The sequence below is a fragment of the Ovis aries genome, chromosome 2, assembly GCF_016772045.2.
Source record: "Ovis aries strain OAR_USU_Benz2616 breed Rambouillet chromosome 2, ARS-UI_Ramb_v3.0, whole genome shotgun sequence".
Classification (NCBI taxonomy): Eukaryota; Metazoa; Chordata; class Mammalia; order Artiodactyla; family Bovidae; genus Ovis; species Ovis aries.
Genome location: NC_056055.1, coordinates 239,044,896 through 239,068,438, shown reverse-complemented (window position 1 = coordinate 239,068,438; position 23,543 = coordinate 239,044,896). Strand labels below are relative to the sequence as shown.

The 23,543-nt window shown below is 37.3% G+C and overlaps 1 protein-coding gene across 11 annotated transcripts in view; it reads right to left on the bottom strand.

Moving 5' to 3' along the window:
* EYA3 (EYA transcriptional coactivator and phosphatase 3) overlaps positions 1–23,543 on the bottom strand; it is a 96,663-nt gene that overhangs the window by 56,348 nt on the left and 16,772 nt on the right. For 10 of the 11 annotated variants that reach the window (XM_060408498.1, XM_060408499.1, XM_060408503.1 and 7 more), the window contains 3 exons: positions 18,656–18,756; positions 8,847–8,890; positions 1,216–1,295 (listed from right to left, as the gene is read on the bottom strand). In XM_060408498.1, the coding sequence (XP_060264481.1) occupies positions 1,216–1,295; positions 8,847–8,890; positions 18,656–18,756 (225 nt within the window). Of the gene's footprint in view, positions 1–1,215; positions 1,296–8,846; positions 8,891–18,655; positions 18,757–23,543 lie in introns of those variants that run through there. The other variant, NM_001161733.1, reaches the window with a different exon arrangement.

The following is a 23,543-nucleotide window of genomic DNA, read 5'->3' as shown; positions in this document are numbered from 1 at the left end:
GAAGTATGTAAGCAACAGACCTTTTTCTTAGGGATATGAAGTGAAAGTCGTTCGGTTGTGTCTGACTCTTTGAGACTCCATGGACTATACAGTCCATGGAATTCTCCAGGCCAGAATACTGGAGTGGGTAGCCTTTCCCTTCTCCAGGGGATCTTCCCAACCCAGGGATCAAACTCTGGTTTCCAGTATTGCGGGCAGATTCTTTACCCCTGAGCCACAAGGGAAGTCCAAGAATACTGGAGTGAGATATTAAAAAAATTAGAGGAGACACCTTTCGTTGATTAGAGCAGTTCCCATATGTATCAGAGTTACCTAGCTATCTTCTTAAAAATGCAGAGTGTCATCCACAACAGGTCTACTGAATGATAATCACTAAAGATGAGGCTAGAATGCTACCTTACAAATAAGCACTCCAGGTTAACTCTCAGGTATGCTAAAAGTTTGAGAACTACTGGAACAGCATCTTTGAGGAGGTAATATATACAACTAAAGACATAACCATTTTTTAAAAAGGCATATCGTCTTTTATTACATGGGAATTATATAAAGTTAAGGTTAAGCATCTTAAGATATATGTCCTAAACAAATGTCTTTTTATAAAGCAACGTACACAAATTTATTCTTCTGAAGTGTGTGGTATAATATGAAAGGGCATAGCTATTTAATTTCAAGGAGGACTAACTGCCCTATAAGCTTAGATCTCCACAAGAAAAAAAAAAGAACATTCTACAAATTTTTGGCTAAGGTTTGGTAAACAGGGTGTATCCTATTGAGATGGGTCTCCCTCAGGGCCCAGTATCAATTTTGGGCTCTCAGGGGACTACTTATCTTTTTTTCGGTCTAGATGGATAGATAGAATCATCTGGTTATTAGAAAGCTAGAAACACATCAAGCCATCCAGAGAAGCAGTCAGAGGCTGGCCCACTAATTTTTCTGATTTTGAGTAAAGCACTATTTATTACCTTTAGAAGAACATTCAATCTCAAAACAAAAACACAATCACCAATCCCTAGGAGTGGATCCCATGTGACTTTGCTCCTTAGCTGGTATGCAATAAGGTTTATAGGAGGGCGTAAGGATGAACACATGTACAAGGCAATGAAAGGATTCTGGATACTCTGAGACAAGTGAGGCAATCAGTGAAAACAAGTTATAAAAGTTCAGCATCACCTGGTCACAGGAATACGTCCATGATGCACAGAATATGGTACTTACTCTCCTCTGACATGGTAAGGTTTGAAGCAAGGCTTGAAGTTTCAGGTTTCTGATCACTGACTTCAGGGTTGCTTACTTGACTGGGAAAACCAAAATGAATACATTAGCCTCTGGATGATCTGCTGCATTGCTAAAAGTGATTAAATCAAACCAATTTCTTCCTAGATAAGGGGCAAGGTTAGTCTACTTCATGAAGTCCTTATTCTCGGTTTTTATCGGCTACCTAACAGGTAAGGCCAGGCCTAGTACCTTCAGCATTCCAGTTCTTTGTCACATCCCTAGACCATGACTGTTTTTATACCACATGGAAATTTCAGGTAAGCAACAGGCAACTCAGATTTTCTCTAAAGACCACATGGTAAAAGAAAACTCTACAGCAACCTAAAACTGCTCCCACTTTATTTCCAAAGTACCAAAGGAATGTAGGGAGGTGACTGACTTCAGACAATGGGCCTCATAATCACTTGAAAAGCTTTTTCAAATTACACATGCTTACGCAAGAAGGGGTTCTGAACCTTAAGATGGTGCATTACCCTGCACTTCTGTTTTCCCCCAATTAAAAACAAACAAATTTTTGTTCTTATACCCCAAACTTAGCAAATCTTTTTTAAAAAAACTTGTAACAAATTAAGAGAAACTGAAAAAGACTAAGTCATATAAACTAGGAGGATAAATCATTATGTTAGATACTTTAATGTTGGGAAGATCCTCAGTGAGATTCTGAAATGGAGATTACCCTTTGATCTTTCACAACGTTCTCCCTCTTCCTCTTACCTTACTTTCCAACTCTCCCCATATTCCCTCAACCACTAGTATAGTACAGCGCTTAAGGGTGCAGACTCTGGAACCAGACTGCTTGAGCTCATATTGCACTTTGTCAAAACTAGCTTTATGGCTTTAGGCAAGTCATGAACTTCTCTCTACTCCAGTTTTTTCAACCGTCAATGAGGGATAATTATAGAACCTACCTTTCAGGGCTGTTATAGGGATTAATGAGTCAATATATGAAAAGAATTTAGAGCAAAGACTAGAAGAGAGTAAACTCAATGTAACTGTGGCCAGTACTATTATAATACAGCTTCTCCCCAGTTCAGGCCATCCTTCCCACATTCACGTTCCCGCAGCAAGAAATCCGCTTTGCTGTTCTGCACTCTAGGAAGAAGCGGAGGACACTGTCGCAGATACTCCACATACCGGGAAAGCTATGACTTTTTTAAAGACTAGAATAAAACTTTATTTTCACTTATTAAGTTAACAAAGACAAAAAGTTTGTGACACTATATTGGAGAAGTATGAAAAGAACTATGGTTACATATTCATTGTGGGTGAGTAACTGGAACTGGTGTGTATACACTAATCAAGAAGTATTTTCATTGCAATATGATTTGTTATATAAAATTTTAGAGACCAATGTCCAGCTGGTTAAAGAACTGGGTAATGTATCCTCATACAAGGGAACACTATGCCATCATCAAAAAAATTTTTTTTTCCAGTTTTTCTTTTTTTGGAAAGATAAGACTAATAAACAGTAAGAATAGTTTCTACATAGAAAAATTTAAAAAGAAATGTTACTTATAAAAAAAGTACAAAGCACCAAAATTCTTAAAGCTCTCTTATCTTTTCTGAATGAACCTCTAATATTCAAGTATAGTATCAATAAAGGTTTTTTCCCTGGTATACTCTGAATGTTCAAACAATTTTTCTTCAGATGTAACTAATTTTAAAAAGTAAATCTCCAGATGAAGTTTATCTTAATCTATTTACTCAAATGTCTGTACTTTCAAAATAGCACTTAATATAGTAACCAAGATATGACCATGGGAATTGAAAGGTATGGGTAAGAAATCATACTAAGCAGTTATATCACTGTTTCCCAAAATGGCTTATTTCTTATAATTATCTGAATGACTGGTAAAAATACAGACTTCTGAGCCCCATCTTATGCCTAATTAAATAGGATTCCAAGGAGAACGGTATAAACCCAGACAAGAACTTCACATTTCTGACTATAATGACTGGTCTTCTATGTGTAAGACTAGTCTGAGTAAGTCTGGGGATCATTGTTATATCAACTGTTGAAAGACTTTCTAGATCTTGTATTGTAGAAGGTATACTTGTACGGTCTGGTGTACAATGGACAAGTTCCTAAAACCCCATGGTCCTGGATTCTTACAGCAAAATCTCCTACATATTCAACTAAGTATCTAGAGATTGAACAGAAACAAAACCACCAAGACAGTGAATTAACTCCAGCACTTTGTTAGATATTTGAAATTATATCCAGAAAAATTATTACTACCTCAAAATATGATTATCCTCAGTTATATAAAATTTACTTAATAACATGTGTATGACGGGAAAAAAATGCTCCAAAATAAAACTTCCCTCCTCCAAAAAAAGAGCAAAAACACCCGAACTCTAAAAGTAAGCATCACAAATACCTCTTTCTCATTCAATGAAACCCTTGACAACAATGAACACAATCAACCAATGAATGGATAAACAAAACGTGGTATGGACTACTACGGAGTATTATTCAGCTTTAAAAAGGAAGGAAACTCTGACACACGCTACAAATGGATAATCCATTAAGACATCAGGCTAAATGAAACAAACACATCACAGAAAGACAAATAATTTATGACTGTGCTAATATAGGGTACTTAAGAGTAGTCAAAATCATAGACAGAGCAGAATGATGGTTGCCAGGAGCTAGGAGAAGGGGGAAATGGAGAGTCTGATGAATACAAAGTTTCAGTTTGAGAAGATAAAAAATGTTCTGGAGATAGATGGTACTGATTGCCCAACAATGTGAATGTACTTAGTACCACTGGATTATATGCTTAAAAATGACTGAAATGGTAAATTTTAGGTTATTTGTATTTTATCCCAATAAAGCAGTTGCTGAAGGAGACAGACGGAATAATAGCAGGAAAAGATGAAGCTGACAGGCTCCATTGTACAACTGGAGAGAGATGAGCATGGGAATTAACTTCAGAGAAAAGGGATGCAGAGAATATTAGAGAGAAGCAGTGAAGCAGTTAAGGGGGGTAGATTCAGTGATAAGACAAATAAGGCAGCTCCTATCCACTTCTGATTTCTCTTTGCATTAGGGAGCCAGATCCCCAGCTGAGTAAATGGAAGGGGAGGGCGGAGGAGAGGCAGCAGCAGGAGGGAAGAAGGGAGGGACGGAGTCAGGAAGGAAGGAAGGCAGGCTGAGAGGCAGGGAGGAAAGGAGAGAAGGAATGAAGGAAGGTAAGGAGGAAAGAGAAACAATTTTACCACTGTGAAATAAACCAGGAAGAGTGACTGCATCACCAAGAATGTTTAAGTGCCCACTGAGATGCAATCGTGACTGGAAACTGTGACCAGTGAGCAGTTTTGTGTTTTCCTATAAGGCGTTCAGATGATTGGGAATAAGTACGAAATAGGTGAACAGAAGGGTTTAACTAGGGTTTTTAAACACTAGGTTAGGCTAGGGAAGGATGACACGGAAAAAGGAAGAGGAAGTTACGAATGTTTGTAAGAAACTGACTACAGTAATAAATCTTATCTTTTGAGCAGCACAGGAAGATACGGAAGTCTTTTTTGAGGGAAGGGTCAATGCCTGACAGTGAAAATATGATAGATCATTGCCATTATAAGTGGAAGTGTAGAGTAAGACACAGGGCTAGTGTAACAATAGAATAAATGAGCTGGAATGCTAGTGTGTGAGGTGTAAGATTAGGATTCTTGAAATTAAGATGTTAAAGGGTTATTGGTTATTGGTTCATCTGGCTGGTAGACAAGCAACAGGAGGTAAGAACTGTGGACAACTGAAAATCACGGTGCTGTGGAAGCCAGAGTATGACATACAAAGAAGCTGCCTCTTTTCCGTAAGGGGAACAGAGCTAATGATTGAGGTGTCCCATGTCCATTTGGTAATTAAGGATTAACTCCTTGGATTTTTTTTATTTCTATTTTTCCTATTATGTATACTGTATACGTGCTGCTGCTGCTAAGTCGCTTCAGTCAGGTCCAACTCTCTGCGACCCCACAGATGGCAGCCCATCAGGCTCCCCCATCCCTGGGATTGTCCAGGCAAGAACACTGGAGTGGGTTGCCACTTCCTTCTCCAATGCATGAAAGTGAAAAGTGAAAGTGAAGTCCCTCAGTCATGTCTTGACTCTTAACAACCCCATGGACTGCAGCCTACCAGGCTGCTCCATCCATGGGATTTTCCAGGCAAGAGTACTGGAGTGGGGTGCCATGGCCTTCTCTGATACTGTATATGTAACTGAAGAATATTCACCATTTTGTCTCCTTCACATATCACAGGATCTGAGTGATAACATGAGATTGGTACATTATGTTGAATAAATAATGAATAAACAAAGAAAAATTCAGCACTTACGTGTTTCAAGGACAAACATTATTTTTTTTTTAATTTTTATTTTTACTTTATTTTACTTTTACAATACTGTATTGGTTTTGCCATACATTGACATGAATCCACCACGGGTGTACACGCGATCCCAAACATGAACCCCTCTCCCTCCTCCTTCCCCACAACATCCCTCTGGGTCATCCCCGTGCACCAGCCCCAAGCATGCTGTATCCTGCATCGGACATAGACTGGTGATTCAATTCTTACATGATAGTATATATGTTTCAATGCCATTCTCCCAAATCATCCCACCCTCTCCCTCTCCCTCTGAGTCCAAAAGTCCGCTATACACCTGTGTCTTTTTTGCTGTCTTGCATACAGGGTCATCATTGCCGTCTTTCTAAATTCCATATATATGTGTTAGTATGCTGTATTGGTGTTTTTCTTTCTGGCTTACTTCACTCTGTATAATCGGCTCCAGTTTCATCCATCTCATGAGAACTGATTCAAATGTATTCTTTTTAATGGCTGAGTAATACTCCATTGTGTATATGTACCACAGCTTTCTTATCCATTCATCTGCTGATGGACATCTAGGTTGTTTCCATGTCCTGGCTATTATAAACAGTGCTGCGATGAACATTGGGGTACATGTGTCTCTTTCAATTCTGGTTTCCTAGGTGTGTATGTCCAGCAGTGGGATTGCTGGGTCATATGGCAGTTCTATTTGCAATTTTTTAAGGAATCGCCACACTGTTCTCCATAGTGGTTGTACTAGTTTGCATTCCCACCAACAGTGTAGGAGGGTTCCATTTTCTCCACACTCTCTCCAGCATTTATTGCTTGCAGATTTTTGGATCGCAGACAACCTGACTGGTGTGAAGTGGTATCTCATTGTGGTTTTGATTTGCATTTCTCTAATAATGAGTGATGTTGAGCATCTTTTCATGTGTTTGTTAGCCATCCGTAATGTCTATTTAGTTCTTTGGTCCATTTTTTGATTGGGTCGTTTACTTTTCTGGAATTGAGTTGCATAAGTTGCTTGTATATTTTTGAGATTAGTTGTTTGTCAGTTGTTTCATTTGCTATTATTTTCTCCCATTCAGAAGGCTGTCTTTTCACCTTGCTTATATTTTCCTTTGTTGTGCAGAAGCTTTTAATTTTAATTAGATCCCATTTGTTTATTTTTGCTTTTATTTCCAGAATTCTGGGAGGTGGATCATAGAGGATCCTGCTGTGATTTATGTCGGAGAGTGTTTTGCCTATGTTCTCCTCTAGGAGTTTTATAGTTTCTGGTCTTACATTTAGGTCTTTAATCCATTTTGAGTTTATTTTCGTGTGCGGTGTTAGAAAGTGATCTAGTTTCATTCTTTTACAAGTGGTTGACCAGTTTTCCCAGCACCACTTGTTAAAAGAGATTGTCTTTACTCCATTGTATCTTCTTGCCTCCTTTGTCAAAGATAAGGTGTCCACATGTGTGTGGATTTATCTCTGGGCTTTCTATTTTGTTCCATTGATCTATATTTCTGTCTTTGTGCCAGTACCATACTGTCTTGATGACTGTGGCTTTATAGTAGAGCCTGAAGTCAGGCAAGTTGATTCCTCCAGTTCCATTCTTCTTTCTCAAGATTGCTTTGGCTACTCGAGGTTTTTTGTATTTCCATACAAATCTTGAAAGTATTTGTTCTAGTTCTGTGAAAAATATCGCTGGTAGCTTGATAGGGATTGCATTGACTTTGTAAATTGCTTTGGGTAGTATACTCATTTTCACTATATTGATTCTTCCGATCCATGAACATGGTATATTTCTCCATCTATTAGTGTCCTCTTTGATTTCTTTCATCAGTGTTTTATAGTTTTCTATATATAGGTCTTTAGTTTCTTTAGGTAGATATATTCTTAAGTATTTTATTCTTTTCGTTGCAATGGTGAATGGAATTGTTTCCTTAATTTCTTTTTCTACTTTCTCATTATTAGTGTATAGGAATGCAAGGGATTTCTGTGTGTTGATTTTATATCCTGAAACTTTACTATATTCATTGATGAGCTCTAGTAATTTTCTGGTGGAGTCTTTAGGGTTTTCTATGTAGAGGATCATGTCATCTGCAAACAGTGAGAGTTTTACTTCTTCTTTTCCAATTTGGATTCCTTTTATTTCTTTTTCTGCTCTGATTGCTGTGGCCAAAACTTCCAGAACTATGTTGAATAGTAGCGGTGAAAGTGGGCACCCTTGTCTTGTTCCTGACTTTAGGGGAAATGCTTTCAATTTTTCACCATTGAGGATGTTTGCTGTGGGTTTGTCATATATAGCTTTTATTATGTTGAGGTATGTTCCTTCTATTCCTGCTTTCTGGAGGGTTTTTATCATAAATGGATGTTGAATTTTGTCAAAGGCCTTCTCTGCATCTATTGAGATAATCATATGGCTTTTATTTTTCAATTTGTTAATGTGGTGAATTACATTGATTGATTTGCGGATACTGAAGAATCCTTGCATCCCTGGGATAAAGCCCACTTGGTCATGGTGTATGATCTTTTTAATGTGTTGTTGGATTCTGATTGCTAGAATTTTGTTGAGGATTTTTGCATCTATGTTCATCAGTGATAGTGGCCTGTAGTTTTCTTTTTTTGTAGTATTTTTGTCAGGTTTTGGTATTAGGGTGATGGTGGCCTCATAGAATGAGTTTGGAAGTTTACCTTCCTCTGCAATTTTCTGGAAGAGTTTGAGTAGGATAGGTGTTAGCTCTACTCGAAATTTTTGGTAGAATTCAGCTGTGAAGCCGTCTGGACCTGGGCTTTTGTTTGCTGGAAGATTTCTGATTACAGTTTCAATTTCCGTGCTTGTGATGGGTCTGTTAAGATTTTCTATTTCTTCCTGGTTCAGTTTTGGAATATTGTACTTTTCTAAGAATTTGTCCATTTCTTCCACATTGTCCATTTTATTGGCATATAATTGCTGATAGTAGTTTCTTATGATCCTTTGTATTTCTGTGTTGTCTGTTGTGATCTCTCCATTTTCATTTCTAATTTTATTGATTTGATTTTTCTCTCTTTGCTTCTTGATGAGTCTGGCTAATGAGGGACAAACCTTATTTTAAGGACAAAGTTTCAGAGGATACTTTTCACCTTAAATCGAATAATTTCAAAACATAAAAACTGATGCTGAAAACCAAAGGTAAGTCAATCCAAATCAGGTCCACATACTGGTCAGCAGGTAAAAACAAATTATAAGTAGGTCATTAAAAAGAAATTCAACTTTGTATACCTTAAAGTCTGCTCTCCTGATTCCTGCATCTTGGCTTTCTTCACCTGTAAAATAAATACACAAAAGCATCAATGTCATGATCTGTTTTTAAAATCATCTAGCTACTCAAATGGCAGCCTCAGATTAACTAATAAATTACAGGGTAACTGTTTCCTTTTGTCTTGCTTAGACTTAGATTTATTTCATTAACCCCTGATATATTTTAAAGATGGACTTGTTTTTCACATGGGACTCTCTTTTTTCTTTTTAATGAAAACAGTGTCTTCTAAACTCAAGGTAAAATAAAAGGTTTACCAGGATTTTTACTCAACACAGAATGTCTACCAGGATAAGGTATCCAAACTTGAAATCAAACTGGTTACTTTAAAATTTTAACAGACACATAAATATATTTTCAAACAGTAAGTATGGTAATTTTGCAATCATCTAACCATTCATTTAATAGAAATATCTTTATATTACTTACGTACCAAAAATAAAAATAAATTCCTATCAGGCTACCAGTAATTTAAAAAACATGCTTTATACTATTCTGTTTTTTCCCATGTTTTCATCTTCTCTAAATCCTTCTAAGGTAAAAGTATTTCCATTGAAACAGTTTAAGAAGTCACAAATGGAAGATCTATGGTTAACATTACTAATGGTTTTCCCTGTTGTTGTTGTTTTAAATATTACAAAGAATCTGATTTTAGAGGTTTTGAATTAGAATAACTAATTACAGAAGTAAGCTTAGTGTGCTTAGCCATACAAATTATGAAAACTTAAAAAGCGTTTCAAGTTCGCAAAGTACAGAGAGTACTGCCAACCCACTACAAGGAGTTAGGTGTGCGCAGAGGTAGGAAATCTGCTGAACAGCTTTTTTTTAGGCCATGGTGTGCAGCATGCAGGATCTTGGTTTCCCAACGAAGGACTAAACCTGTGCTCCCTGCACTGGCAGTCTTAACTGCCGGACTACCAGGGAAGTCCCTGCTACTAAACGATTTCAAACAAACATATTAGGTGGGAATATAGCTATTAAATATGATTAAATTTAAAATTTCAAAGTAAATAATAAATACAACATAAATCCCAGGTCCATTCAATTTCTCATGGACATCTATTCTTCATGAGAAAACATGACAAAATAAATAGAACCAAATACTTCTGGATCCTTGCTTATGGCATATCAACTGACATTATATAATGCTGCCTTAACTTTCATAGGTGCCAATAAAGATAAAATTAATAAGGGGTATTAAAAAATCCCCTATGTTTACAAACAAAATTACAAAAGTATATGAAGAAAAAGGAAACAAAAACAAAACCTTTGAGGTAGATAAACCCTTAGTAAACATGATATTAAATTTAAAAGCCATAAAGGAGAAAATAGGCTGATTTTACAAAAATTCAAAACTTCCGTATTATAAAAGATACCATAAACCAACCAGGAGGTAAAGCAGGAGGTAAACCAGGATGGTAAATACACTGTGACAAAAGAATTTAACTGTATTACAAATACGTGACATAACCTCAATGAAAGGTGTGGGAGAAAAATGCACTCATGTAATAATGCTGGAAAACTGTTTGACTGGAAACTGCAAGGCTTAAGATAAGAAAAATTCAACTTAATACAGGCTCTTATAAGAAAATGTGCTGTCCTTCCCACCGGAAGATAACAGTATTTATACAATCCAGATAATAAAGTCATTTTCCAATAGTGGTGATGAATTTATGCTTAGTTCACCCAAAGACTCTTTGCAATCAAAGAAATGAAGTTAAAACAGTCTATGGTTTACACACAGTAACCCATACAAGGAAAACTAGAACAGTGAAGAATCTAACTTATCATAGTCTTCATTTTATTAGAGCCACAGAGTAACAAATTTAGCTAGAAAACTCTCAAAAAAAAAAAAAAAAAAAAGCCCTGGAGCAAAATTTAAAAATATATTCATAATGGCCTTTCAAGGAAGAACTATGCTTTTTCATTTTTTATCTACTACATTGCCAGCTCAGTAGAGTGCTGCTGCTGCTGCTAAGTCGCTTCAGTCGTGTCCAACTCTGTGAGACCCCAGAGATGGCAGCCCATCAGGCTCCCCCGTCCCTGGGATTCTCCAGGCAAGAACACTGGAGTGGGTTGCCATTTCCTTCTCCAATGCATGAAAGTGAAAAGTGAAAGTGAAGTCGCTCAGTCGTGTCCAACTCTTAGCGACTCCATGGACTGCAGCCCACCAGGCTCCTCCACCAGTGGGATTTTCCAGGCAAGAGTACTGGAGTGGGTTGCCATTGCCTTCTCCCTCAGTAAAGTACATACACACAAATAGAAACAGAGAAAATGAACCTAAAAGACATGTCTACCAAACAAAGAAGTCAAGGGGTGGAAAATGTGCTCCCAGCTAATTCTGTACCTTTCATGACCCACTGTTCACCTTGATTTAGGCAATTCTGTCCTCCTGTAAGTCAGGGATAGGAAATATGGTACCTTGGCATAGAGGCGTTAAACTATCCTATTAAACTAAACTAATAAACTATTAGTTATCCTTTTTATAAAAAAAAATTATTTTTACTTTATTTTACTTTATAATACTGTATTGGTTTTGCCATACACTGACATGAATCCGCCACGGGTGTACATGAGTTCCCAATCCTGAACCCCCCTCCCACCTGCCACGCCATATCATCTCTCTGGATCATCCCCATGCACCAGTCCCAAGCATCCTGTATCGAACATAGTATTAGCTATCCTTAAACTAACTCAAAGGATACAGATTTCATTGGATTACAAAAGGATGGGTTCAAATAACACAATCCAGAAATGGACAAAAAGTAAAATCATGCAGCTACTTTGGAAAACAGTCTAGCAGTCTCTCAAACAGTTAAACATAAAGCTGCCATATAATCCAGCCATTCCATTCCTGACTATATAACCAAAGAGAAATGAAAACATATACATACAAAGGCCTGGACATGAATGTTCATATCAGCATTATTCAAAACAGCAAAAAAGGGGAAACCCAGTGTCCATGAATAGATGAATGGATAAACACAATAATGACAAATAAAAATGATGAATGATAAGATAAATCCATATAACGAAACATTCAGCAGTAAAAGGGAATGAAGTATCAATACTTGTGCGTGCTAACACAGATAAACTTTGAAATGATTATGCTAAGTGAAAGGAGCCAGTCACAAAGGACCATATAACTCCATTTATATGAAATACTCACAAAAGGTCAACAGGAAAGTAAATTAGTAGTTGCCTAGGATTGGGGCGAGGGCAGAATTGAGGAGTGACTGCTAATGGGTACAGTTTCTTTTTGGAGTGATGAAAATGTTCTAAAATCAACTCTGGTGACAGCTGCAAAACTCTGTGAATATACTAAAAACCATCCAATTGGATACTTTAAAATGGATGTGAATTATATCTCAATAACTAGAGCTGTCATTTAAAAAATGACATTATCTTATGGGCATGTTATAACTAAAGGTTACTAAAGAAAGATATACTGACAAATTCATGAATCAGAGTTCTATTTGTGCCTCTGCTTAAAAACATAGCAACAACAACAAAAAATCATGCTTTAAATATAGCAGAGCAAAAATAAATAAATAAATAAATATAGCAGAGCAAAGGAATACAACTAATACAACATACAAATTCAGAATATACAGGTTCAAGGCTCAGTTCTGAGAGTTAATTCACTGTGTGTCTACCTCTCTGAAAATAAAACATGACTATCTACTTCAAAGATCTGCTCTGAAAATGAAACTGGTGAAGGGGAGTGGATAGGGAGAGAAAGAATGAGCGAGCAGTTTATGAAAAGACAAAGTAATACACAATTGTTATATTAAGAAACACCACTTTCTAGATAAGAAAATTACATTACGGATCTCAAATGTCACTCCAGAATTATTCTGAGATGCCTTACAAGTATATAATTATTATGATTCTTAAGTTTTAACAAGAGGCTAAGTCATACTAGAGCTTGATAAACTGTAATCTTGGGGTCAATAAATCCAACAGAAGTCTGCATGAAATCTTAAAAAGGAAGACATCTGTGTCAAAATTTATCCACCACTGTCCAATAAAGCATATCATTCTCTTTACAAGAAAGTTAAACTGTATGTTCTAGTAGGGCAAAGAGTTTGATCATAACCTAGATGAGATTACACACACACACAAAAATTTTAACATTATTTTCTTTGATCACACTTACCAATGGGCAGTGGCAATGTTAGTCACTCAGTAGTGTTTGACTCTCTGTGAGCCCTTGGACTGCAGCCTGCCAGGGCTCTCTATCCATGGAATTCTTCAGGCAAGAACACTGGAGTGGGTTGCCATTCCCTTCTCCAGGGGATCTTCCCAACCCAGGGATCGAACCCAGGTCTCCTACATTTCAGGCAGATTTTATATCATCTGAGCCACCAGGGAAGCCCTTACCAATAGTCATCTAATTATTAATTTGACTTCCAGAACTTGACATAAGGAAATCAGCATATAGGGAGTGAGAATAAGCATTCCAAATGACTAGAAAGGTAAATACCTGTGGCAGAGACAACTGCCTGCTCCATCACTGCATAAGGAGCATGACTTGCAATGGGAGGCAAGAAATGCGTCTTTTTAAGGTCACAGGCTACCAGTTCAAAAGAGGTCACAACTGGATCTAGTAGAAACTAGTGAGCATCAGATCCTGGACTTGATCTGGATGCAGCAATGGATGGAATTTGGGGCTGTTTCTCTTAAGAGAAATGTATGGGGAAAGGAGTCACATATTGTTTTTTACATCAGAAAATCAAATAGGTGAACCAAAGAAAAGATTATGGTAGATTCACACATAAATATTCACTAGTCATTTTCCTCTCCCTGGTTACACAGGATGCTATAGACTGAATGTCTGTATTCAGCCCCCCACAACCAATTCATATTTTGAAATTTTATCCCCAATATGATAAAATGTGCAAGTGGGACTTTCGGGTAATAAGATTATGAGGGTGGAGCCCTCATGAATGCGATTAGTACCCTTATAAAGGAGACCTCCTTTGCTATACAGCAAAAATATAGCAGTCTATGAGCCAGGAAGCAGGCCCTTACCAGACACCAAATCACTTATATGTTTGGAATCTAAAACATGATACAAATCAATATATCTATGAAATAGAAACAGACCCACAAACATAAAGCACAGACTTGTGGTTGCCAAGGGAGAGGGGAGTGGAAGAGCGGTGGACTGGGAGTTGGTGATTAGCAGATGCAAAGTATTATACATATGTATAACTGAGTCACTTTGCAGTACACCAGAAACTAACACATTATATACCAACCACACTTCAATAAAATAAAATTTAAAAATATCATGACTTTATCATTATCAACTTGGGATAGGACCATTCTTTCCACTGAAGCCTTAGATCTCTACTACACTCTCTGAGAATTTTCCTCAACATCTGACATTAACTCTTCTTATCCTAGTTATTTTTAACAGTTAATACATGTTCTACATTTTCTGTATTTATCTATTTTGCACCCATTAATCACAGGGCCAAACTAAGAGCCAAAGTTGCTTATCTCCCCTGCAATCCGGAGCCTATATTTTGAACCATATTCTGAACTATATTCCCCTGCTCTAAATAAACCTCCAATCCTAAATAAACAATTACCCTGCTACCTTGCCGTTCAGTTCAGTCGCTCAGTTGTGTCTGATTCTTTGCGACCCCTGCGTGCTGAATTGCAGCACGCCAGGCCTCCCTGTCCATCACCAAGTCCGGAGTTTACCCAAACTCATGTCCATCGAGTCAGTGATGCAATCCAGCCATCTCATCCTCTGTCGTCCCCTTCTTCTGGCCCCAATCCCTCCCAGCATCAGGGTCTTTTCCAATGAGTCAACTCTTCACATGAAGTGGCCAAAGTACTGGAGTTTCAGCTTCAGCATCAGTCCTTCCAATGAACACCAAGGACTGATCTCCTTTAGGATGGACTGGTTGTATGTCCTTGCTGTCCAAGGGACTCTCAAGAGTCTTCTCCAACACCACAGTTCAAAAGCATCAATTCTTCAGTTCACAGTTCAGTTCTTTAGTGCTCAGCTTTCTTCACAGTCCAACTCTCACATCCATACATGACCACCGGAAAAACCATACCCTTGACTAGACGGACCTTTGTTGGCAAAGTAATGTCTCTGCTTTTGAATATGCTATCTAGGTTGGTCATAACTTTCCTTCCAAGGAGTAAGCATCTTTTAATTTCATGGCTGCAATCGCCATCTACAGTGATTTTGGAGCCCCCCAAAATAAAGTCTGACAGTGCTTTCACTGTTTCCCCATCTATTTCCCATGAAGTGATGGGACCAGATGCCATGATCTTCACTTTCTGAATGTTGAGCTTTAAGCCAACTTTTTCACTCTCCTCTTTTACTTTCATCAAGAGGCTTTTTAGCTCCTCTTCACTTTCTGCCATAAGGGTGGTGTCATCTGCATATCTGAGGTTATTGATATTTCTCCCGGCAATCTTGATTCCAGCTTGTGTTTCTTCCAGCCCAGCGTTTCTGATGATGTACTCTGCATATAAGTTAAATAAGCAAGGTGACAATATACAGCCTTGACGTACTCCTTTTCCTATTTGGAACCAGTCTGTTGTTCCATGTCCAGTTCTAACCGTTGCTTCCTGACCTGCATATAGGTTTCTCAAGAGGCAGGTTAGGTGGTCTGGTATTCCCATCTCTTTCAGAATTTCCCACAGTTTACTGTGATCCACACTCTCAAAGGCTTTGGCATAGTCAATAAAGAAGAAATAGATGTTTTTCTGGAACTCTCTTGCTTTTTCGATGATCCAGCAGATGTTGGCAATTTGATCTCTGGTTCCTCTGCCTTTTCTAAAACCAGCTTGAACATGAGGGAGTTCACGGTTCACGTATTGCTGAAGCCTGACTTGGAGAATTTTGAGCATTACTTTGCTAGCGTGTGAGATGAGTGCAATTGTGTGGTAGTTTGAGTATTCTTTGGCATTGCCTTTCTTTGGGATTGGAATGAAAACTGCCCTTTTCCAGTGCTGTGGGCACTGCTGAGTTTTCCAAATTTGCTGGCATATTGAGTGCAGCACTTTCACAGCATCACCTTTCAGGATTTGAAATAGCTCAACTGGAATTCCATCACCTCCACTAGCTTTGTTTGTAGTGATGCTTTCTAAGGCCCACTTGACTTCACATTTCAGGATGTCTGGCTCTAGGTGAGTGATCACATCATTGTGATTATTTGGGTTGTAAGATCTTTCTTGGTACCTTACCCATAGAAACCCCAATTAAGATTGTGGCCTATGCATTCCCCTACGATACATTCTAGGATTGCTCTATGCGTCTCTGCCTCCTAAATGACACTGGTGCTCTCCCTGGGACCCTTTGTGGCATGCTATGTCTCTTATTTCTAAGAGAATTATAACAGTCAACTTTCCTCTCAATGGCACTGACCTCTTTGTGTTGTCACTCAGTCACCTCTATAAATTAAGACCCAGGTATAAACCAATTAAAAAATATATATATATGTCCCGTGACAATCACCATTTACTGTCAGCAGAAATTTTTTTTTTTTTAATTGAAAAGTTTTTTTGGCTGCACCACGTGGCTTGTGAGATCTTAGTCTCAGGTATCATACCCACACCCCTGTTAGTGGAAGTGGAGATTCCCAGCCACTGGACCACCAGGAATTCCCAGAAAATCTGCTTTTAAACCACTTTAATTTCTCACCTCTCTGTGAAATAACAATCAGGTTTTGCATACCATGTTATAGAAACTGAACAGAACGACAAGGAAATGAAGCAGAGGGGGAAAATGACTGACCAACAGGTCAGCTTCACAATTCTCACTACCTTAAATAGGTAAGGAGCAACTAACAATACTCATTTCAGCAGTATGTCAACATTTACATAAGCCTTTCGAAACTATGACTAGATGTTTGTCTTACAACATTAAAAACTCAATGACACAATCTTCCTTGATACATTCAGGGTCTCTAATTTAGCTATTTCTTCTTACAGTGTGTATCTTTGATACATCGCTGAGGATGATTTTTAACCCTACCATTTCCCCGATTATTAATGTTCCACCAGGGATAGGGGAATGACATTTGAAATGTTTCAAAAGGTCATTTTACCAAGTGCTTAGGTCTTCCTAGCTTTATACTCAAATGAAGGGACTAAAAGAGTAATGGGAAAGGAATCACTGATATGCACGTCTCAACATAAAGTAAAATACTTAAAATGTATTAGAGGACTTTATCATTTAAATGGAAGCAGGTGACCATCTCTCATTGATGTAAAGAATACATCTAGAACGTGAAAAACATACTCTGTTATCTGCTTTCAAAATTCAAAGTTTTTTAGGCTGGACTTTTACTGAGAGGTAAAAATGTACCACTCACTATTCTCCTAAAATAAAATGCAAGAGGCTTATTTAGGAGAGCAAATTGAATCAGTATTTATCTTATTTCAGAAAAAGAAGCTCAACTAAAAGGAAAAGATTCTTTAACAAAAAAGTATTTTAAGAGAATGATTACTATGTCTTCCTTTTTTAAATGCTATGGGTTTAAAAAAAAAAAAAAAACACTTAAAAAGACCAAAAGAAAAAAAAAAAACAAAAACCATGATAAGGGAATAAATCTGAGGCACTCAAGTACACTTAAAATTAATTTATGTTAAATATTAAATTTAACATAAGAAATTAAGAATTCAACTTATTCTCAAGGGGCTTATCTATTTTAAAGAATTGGCCAGTGGTCAAACTATATTTTCTTCAACTATTACCACTTTAAAAAATTTAGCCAGGGAAATTTAGGCAAAAATAAAACTAGATTTTCTAGCAGAAATGGTATATACTGTTTGGTAAATGTCCTCTTTTATTTTCTAAAAACTTTAAGAATACCATTGCTTTAAAAACAACAACAATTTATTTTATATTGGAGTATAGCTGATCAACAATGCTGTGATAGTTTCACATGGACAACAAAAGGACTCAGCCATACATATAGATACACGCATTCTTCCCCAAACTCCCCTCCCATCTAACACTGAGCACAGTTCCCGGAGTTATACAGTAGAACCTTGTTGGTTATCCATTTAAAATATAACAGTGTATACATGTCCATCCCAAACTCCCTAACCATCCCTTCACACCATCCTTCACTACCGACAACCATAAGACTGTGAGTCTGTTTTGTTTTATAAATAAGTTCATCTGTATCATTTCTTTTTAGATTTTACAAATAAGGGTTGTTGGGGATTCCTAGGTGGTGCTAGTGGTAAAGAATTTATTTGCCTGCCAAAGCAGGAGACATAAGAGATGTGGGTTCGATCTCGGTCGGGAAGATCCCCTGGAGGAGGACAGGACAACTCCGTTCCAGTATTCTTGTGTGGAGAATCCCATGGACAGAGAAGCCTGACAGGCTACAGTCTGTAGGGTCCCAAAGAGTCAGACATGACTGAAGCGACAGTCATGTTTTAGCAGCAGCAGCAAAAAGGATGTCACATGATATTTCTTCTTTGTCTGACTTCACTCAGTTTGACAATCTCTAGGTCCATCCATTACTGCAAATTCGCCACTGCTTAAAATGGCATTTCTAAATACAATACTTATTTTGTAAAGCTGAATTTTCTAAGCAGACTCTTTGGCATTAAGTCAGCAAAATATAAATTTAAGAACACTGTTTTCTTAGAAGAATATTATTAAGGAGTCCTTTCCTCAATTTTATTTCTAACTTAGAATCTGCAGTATAACTGAATAATATTTAAAGTCTCTTAAAATTAGCCTTTCTACAATCAATTTTAAATTGTTAAAGGAAATACTTACTGGTTGCTCTGGTAAATCTTGCTCTTCTTCCATTAGGACCAATATTTCTTTATTACACTTCTGTGACTGGATTGCAAGTGTCTCCCAGCAGTCTTCACAATCTGTTTTAAAAAGAACGGGGATTCAACACTTTATGTACTCTTAGAGCATTATCATTGAGGCCATCAGAGAATAATTTTTAAAATATTTTGCTACCTCAATCTTTCTACGTAAGCTCTAATCTCAAATCTGCACGTGGCTTTTCAAAATTGACATGCTGCACCAAGTCAGGTAGGTTTACCCGACTTTATAATACCCTGCAAAAGCCAACACGTGGAATCACTTCTGCTGTACTTAAAACATGGTTACTATAGTGCCCAAGGCATTAAACACTACAACAGCCATGTTAATGAACTAAGACACAATTTTTTAAAAATCTGGGTTACATTAAAAATTTTAAATATTAGCCGAGCCAGTCAACAACTTATGGTAACATCCAGCCTGCTTTAACATGGACTATTTACATAACTGCTAACACACACAGGATCACTTTAAATAGTAGGTAAACTGAAACATCGAGTGAATGCTTTCACCACCAACTATCTGTATATACGTAATTAACATAAAGGAAAATTCAACTCTTTTGGATCTATTTTAATAATGCAAATAAATAAAGTGAAATATTGAATCATAGAATTAAGGAAAATAAAAATGAAAGCTAGGATCCATTTTATCCTGAAATTACGAGCTCTACTAAATGTACCACTTAATCAATTATTAAAGCAAAGCCTTTACTTTCTCAGCCCCTGCTCTTCCTGCTCTGATTTCTAAACTAAGAAGAAAAACAGAACTCTAAGCCCCACATTTACTGATGAAAAAAAGAAAGTGAAAGTGGCTCAGTCGTGTCCGACTCTTTGCGACCTCACGGACTATAATGTCTATGAAATTCTCCAGGCCACAACACTGGAGTGGGTAGCCTTTCCCTTCTCCAGGGGATCTTCCCGACCCAGGGATCAAACAGGGTCCCCTGTGTTGCAGGTGGATTCTCTACCAGCTGAGCCACCGGGGAGCCCACACTTACTGGTAAGAACACCTTACTGTGTCCTGCTGCCAGAACAGAAAGATGTCAGAAAACGACATGATTATAAAAACTAAAATCTCATTTCTATTTAACAAAAATGAGAATAGCATTTCTCCAAAACATGTGACTGTTTTTGCGTTTAATTAAGGTCACACCTGTTTTCACTTTTTACCAACCACTTTAGCCAACTTAACATACAAAGTTAAATAAAGCGAGTAGAGAATCTTGTTGCAGATGTAATGAATAAAAAGGGAACTGAAAAACTTCAATCGTGCCAATTTACCACCACTCCACTTCTACTGCTCTATCCTGGTACAATCCAACATACTTTAGGGGCACACTCCAGAATGGGGAAAGGAGAGAGAACACGTGTAAGGGATACAATCAGATGCACAACTGTGCAGCTCTAACACAGCTTTCCTCCCTGCCCTGATCTAAAATGTCAAAAGAAAAAAAAGTTTGAAGGTCAGAAGCACTTGATGCTCAATGCACTCACGTGTAGCTCATCCACAGAGCCTCAAAAGCTAAGTTCTCAAACTACATGACGTCGATAACTAGTGCTGCAGAATTACAGTGCGCAATAACTAAAGCTCACAGGAGCTATCTTCCCTGCACTTGCTCTGCTCTGCTCAGGAGAGCATAACCAACGTGACGTGAAACTGATTCACAATTATGAAAGATGAAACGTTTTAATGTTTTACCAGCTTATATTTGTTTTAGTTTTAAAATGAAATGTCCTGTCTCTATGGGATTTTTACAGAGCCAGTGTACATAATGCACATATATGACTTTATCCCGAAACAGGAAAATAGCACCAAATCATTAGAGAAATGTAATGCCTTTAAATACCTTATTTGTTAAAATTTTGTGTGACCAGCTCTCACCTAAACAAAAAGTGATAATATTCTATGTCTTACTTAATTGAAGGCTGTAACTGTAATGATTGAATCTCTAATCAGTAGATTCTCAGCAAAGGAGAGTAAAGGGATAGTCTTCCTCTCGGAGAAAGGGTTATAAATCTACTCCTGAGCAAGAGGAAGGGAAGAAAAACAGTGTTAAAAAAAGAGGGTACTGTACTCAACAACATGTGCTTTCCTTATTTTATTTTAAAAATATGAACAATATTAAAGGAGAACACAGATCTCTTTTATAGATCTAAGGGGTCATGGGTTTTAAAAGAGATACTACTCTTAACAGCAGGGAAATAAATTCTCAAGCCATATAAAACTAAATGGTAAAATCTTGAATTTTGCTTTTTAAAAATATGGTAATACTACAGTGATTTTACAACAGAAAGGGAATAGCTTCCTAGTTATCTTGAGATAAATCCTATGGCAGGTTGCAAGAAAACTTTCGTTAAGAGAACAATTGGAAGACAATCCTTTCTACTTCTACTTTTTTCTTTGAAAACAAGTACCCTTGGTTGTTTCCATCTTAAAAATTACCTTTATCTTTTTCATTTTTCAACTGAGAAGAATAAAGGGTCATAGATAATTTTTACATTTGAAAAAAAACTTTAAAAATCAAGTAATCTATGAACACCAATAATTTTGATAATTTTACAATGAACAAAAAAAGCAACTACAAAGGATGCATAGGACTTAGTGCTGCAGAATTTCTGGGATTCTGCTGGCATGTGATATATGTGAAGTCTGTAAACATACTCTGGTACACTTATATATAAAATATTTTAATAATGACTATAACATATGTGATTCCATCACAGCATTCGTGTAAGATACTGAGATGTGCTGTGGTTAGTTGCTCAGTCGTGTCCAACTCTTTGTGACCCCACGGACTGTAGCCTGCAAGGCTCCTCTGTCCCTGAGGATTCTCCAGGCAAGAATACTGGAGTGGGTTGCCATGCCCTCCTCCAGGGGATCTTCACACCCCCAGGATCGAACCCAGATTTCCCGCACTGCAGGTGGATTCTTCACTGTCGGAGCCACCAGGGAAGCCCAAGAATCCTGGAGCAGGTAACCTATCCCTCCTCCAGGCGATCTTCCCGACCCAGGAATCAAACGGGGGTCTCCTGAATTACAGGCGGATTCTTTACCAGCTGAGGTACCAGGGGAGCCCCAAGTAAGATACTTTCCATCAATATAGTATTCTTCTTTCTTTCCAATGATTTGTTAAATACCTCAATTATACTAAATAAAAGAACACAAGTATTTATCATGTTCCTAGCATTTATCAATGTGCTAATAAAACTTTTCCTATTAAGACCTTACATCATTTTCTACAAGTGGCACATGCTTACAATAGAAAGTAACATTCACTAACCACCAAATGAAAGTGCTATATAACACAGACAAGGTGCTCCAGTACTTGATAATAATAAAAGTACAGAATTACCATACAAATCTTAGTTTTCTTACTTTCGTGTACTGGCTCTGAAGTTTAACTGCATATTTTGTCTTTTTGTTTTGGGGTGTTCCTTTTAACCATTAATATAACCTGACATTATTTTATATTCAGTGAGATTCATCTTTTTAGATTCAGTTCAGTTTAGTCGCTCAGCTGTATCCGACTCTTTCCAACCCATGGAAGACTGCAGCATGCCAGGCTTCCCTGTCTATCACCAACTCCTAGAGCTTGCTCAAACTCATGTCCATTGAGTCAGTGATGCCATCTAACCATCTCATCTTTTGAAATATTCAACATCTTCTGAATTAAAATATCCAATAATATACAATGGCTTCACTCAGAAGTGGAAAGCAGATTCTTAACGTACTGTAAATGAATGTAATTACAACTTACTCAAACAGTCAAACAAAACATATCCTGAGTGCATTTTTTGTTTTAAGTACTTTCAAGCATTTGTTTCAAGTACTTTCATACTTTTTAAGCATTTGGATAGTAACAGCTTTTCATAATTTTCCAGTTTCAATTCTTACTATTGACTTTTAATTAAACCCCTTTACCATTTTTGGAGAGAGTTTATATCCACATGCCTTCATGGGCAGAAGTCTGGAAAAGCTATAACTAAAGGTGGTGCCAGTGGTAAAGAACCTGCCTGCAAATTCAGGAGACGTAAGAGACACAGGTTCGACCCCTGGGTCGGGAAGATCCTCTGGAGGAGAAAAGGCTATCGAAGTTTCCCTGGGGAAAATGAACGGCCTGCTTCCCAAAATTAAATAAACCTCAGCAAGAGTAGTTATAAGCATCAGTAGCCTGAAGAAGTTATCTGGAAGTAGGTAACTGGCAAATGTTTACCATGCTGTCCTCAAATATAATTACACATATACACTGAAGAATGAAAACAAATAGCAAAATACCCTCTTCTATGTGGCCTGAAGAAAACTGCTTCAAGTACTATTATTCAACAGTAACTGAAATCTTCTAAAGGGGATCTATCAATTAATTTAGAAACAAGTGTCCTAACACCCAAAGTACCAACATAAAGCCTAAAGATATCTCTTCAAATTAAATTTATAAACTAGGAGGCCTCATAAAGCAAAATCAGAAAAGATGTAATGAAAATGGCTCAAGAAACATAAGAAAACATATCAATGGTCTCTTGCAGAACAGTACTTAGTAGTAAGTATCAGTGGGAAGATACTAAATGCTAATTTGGGTATCATAATCTATAGAATCTATACAGGATGTTTCAATAAATAAACAAATGTTTATTCTAATATGTACAAACTTCTTACTGAAATTAGACAAAAATAATGATGGGTACCTTGGAGGAGAATAACAAAGTCAATTAAGGAAGATCAGTCCTACATCAGTCTTGAAAACTAACTAGAAGATCAGTCCTACATCAGTCTTGAAAACTAACTGCAGTGGGAAGGATAAGAGACCTATTGATTACTGAGCATGTAA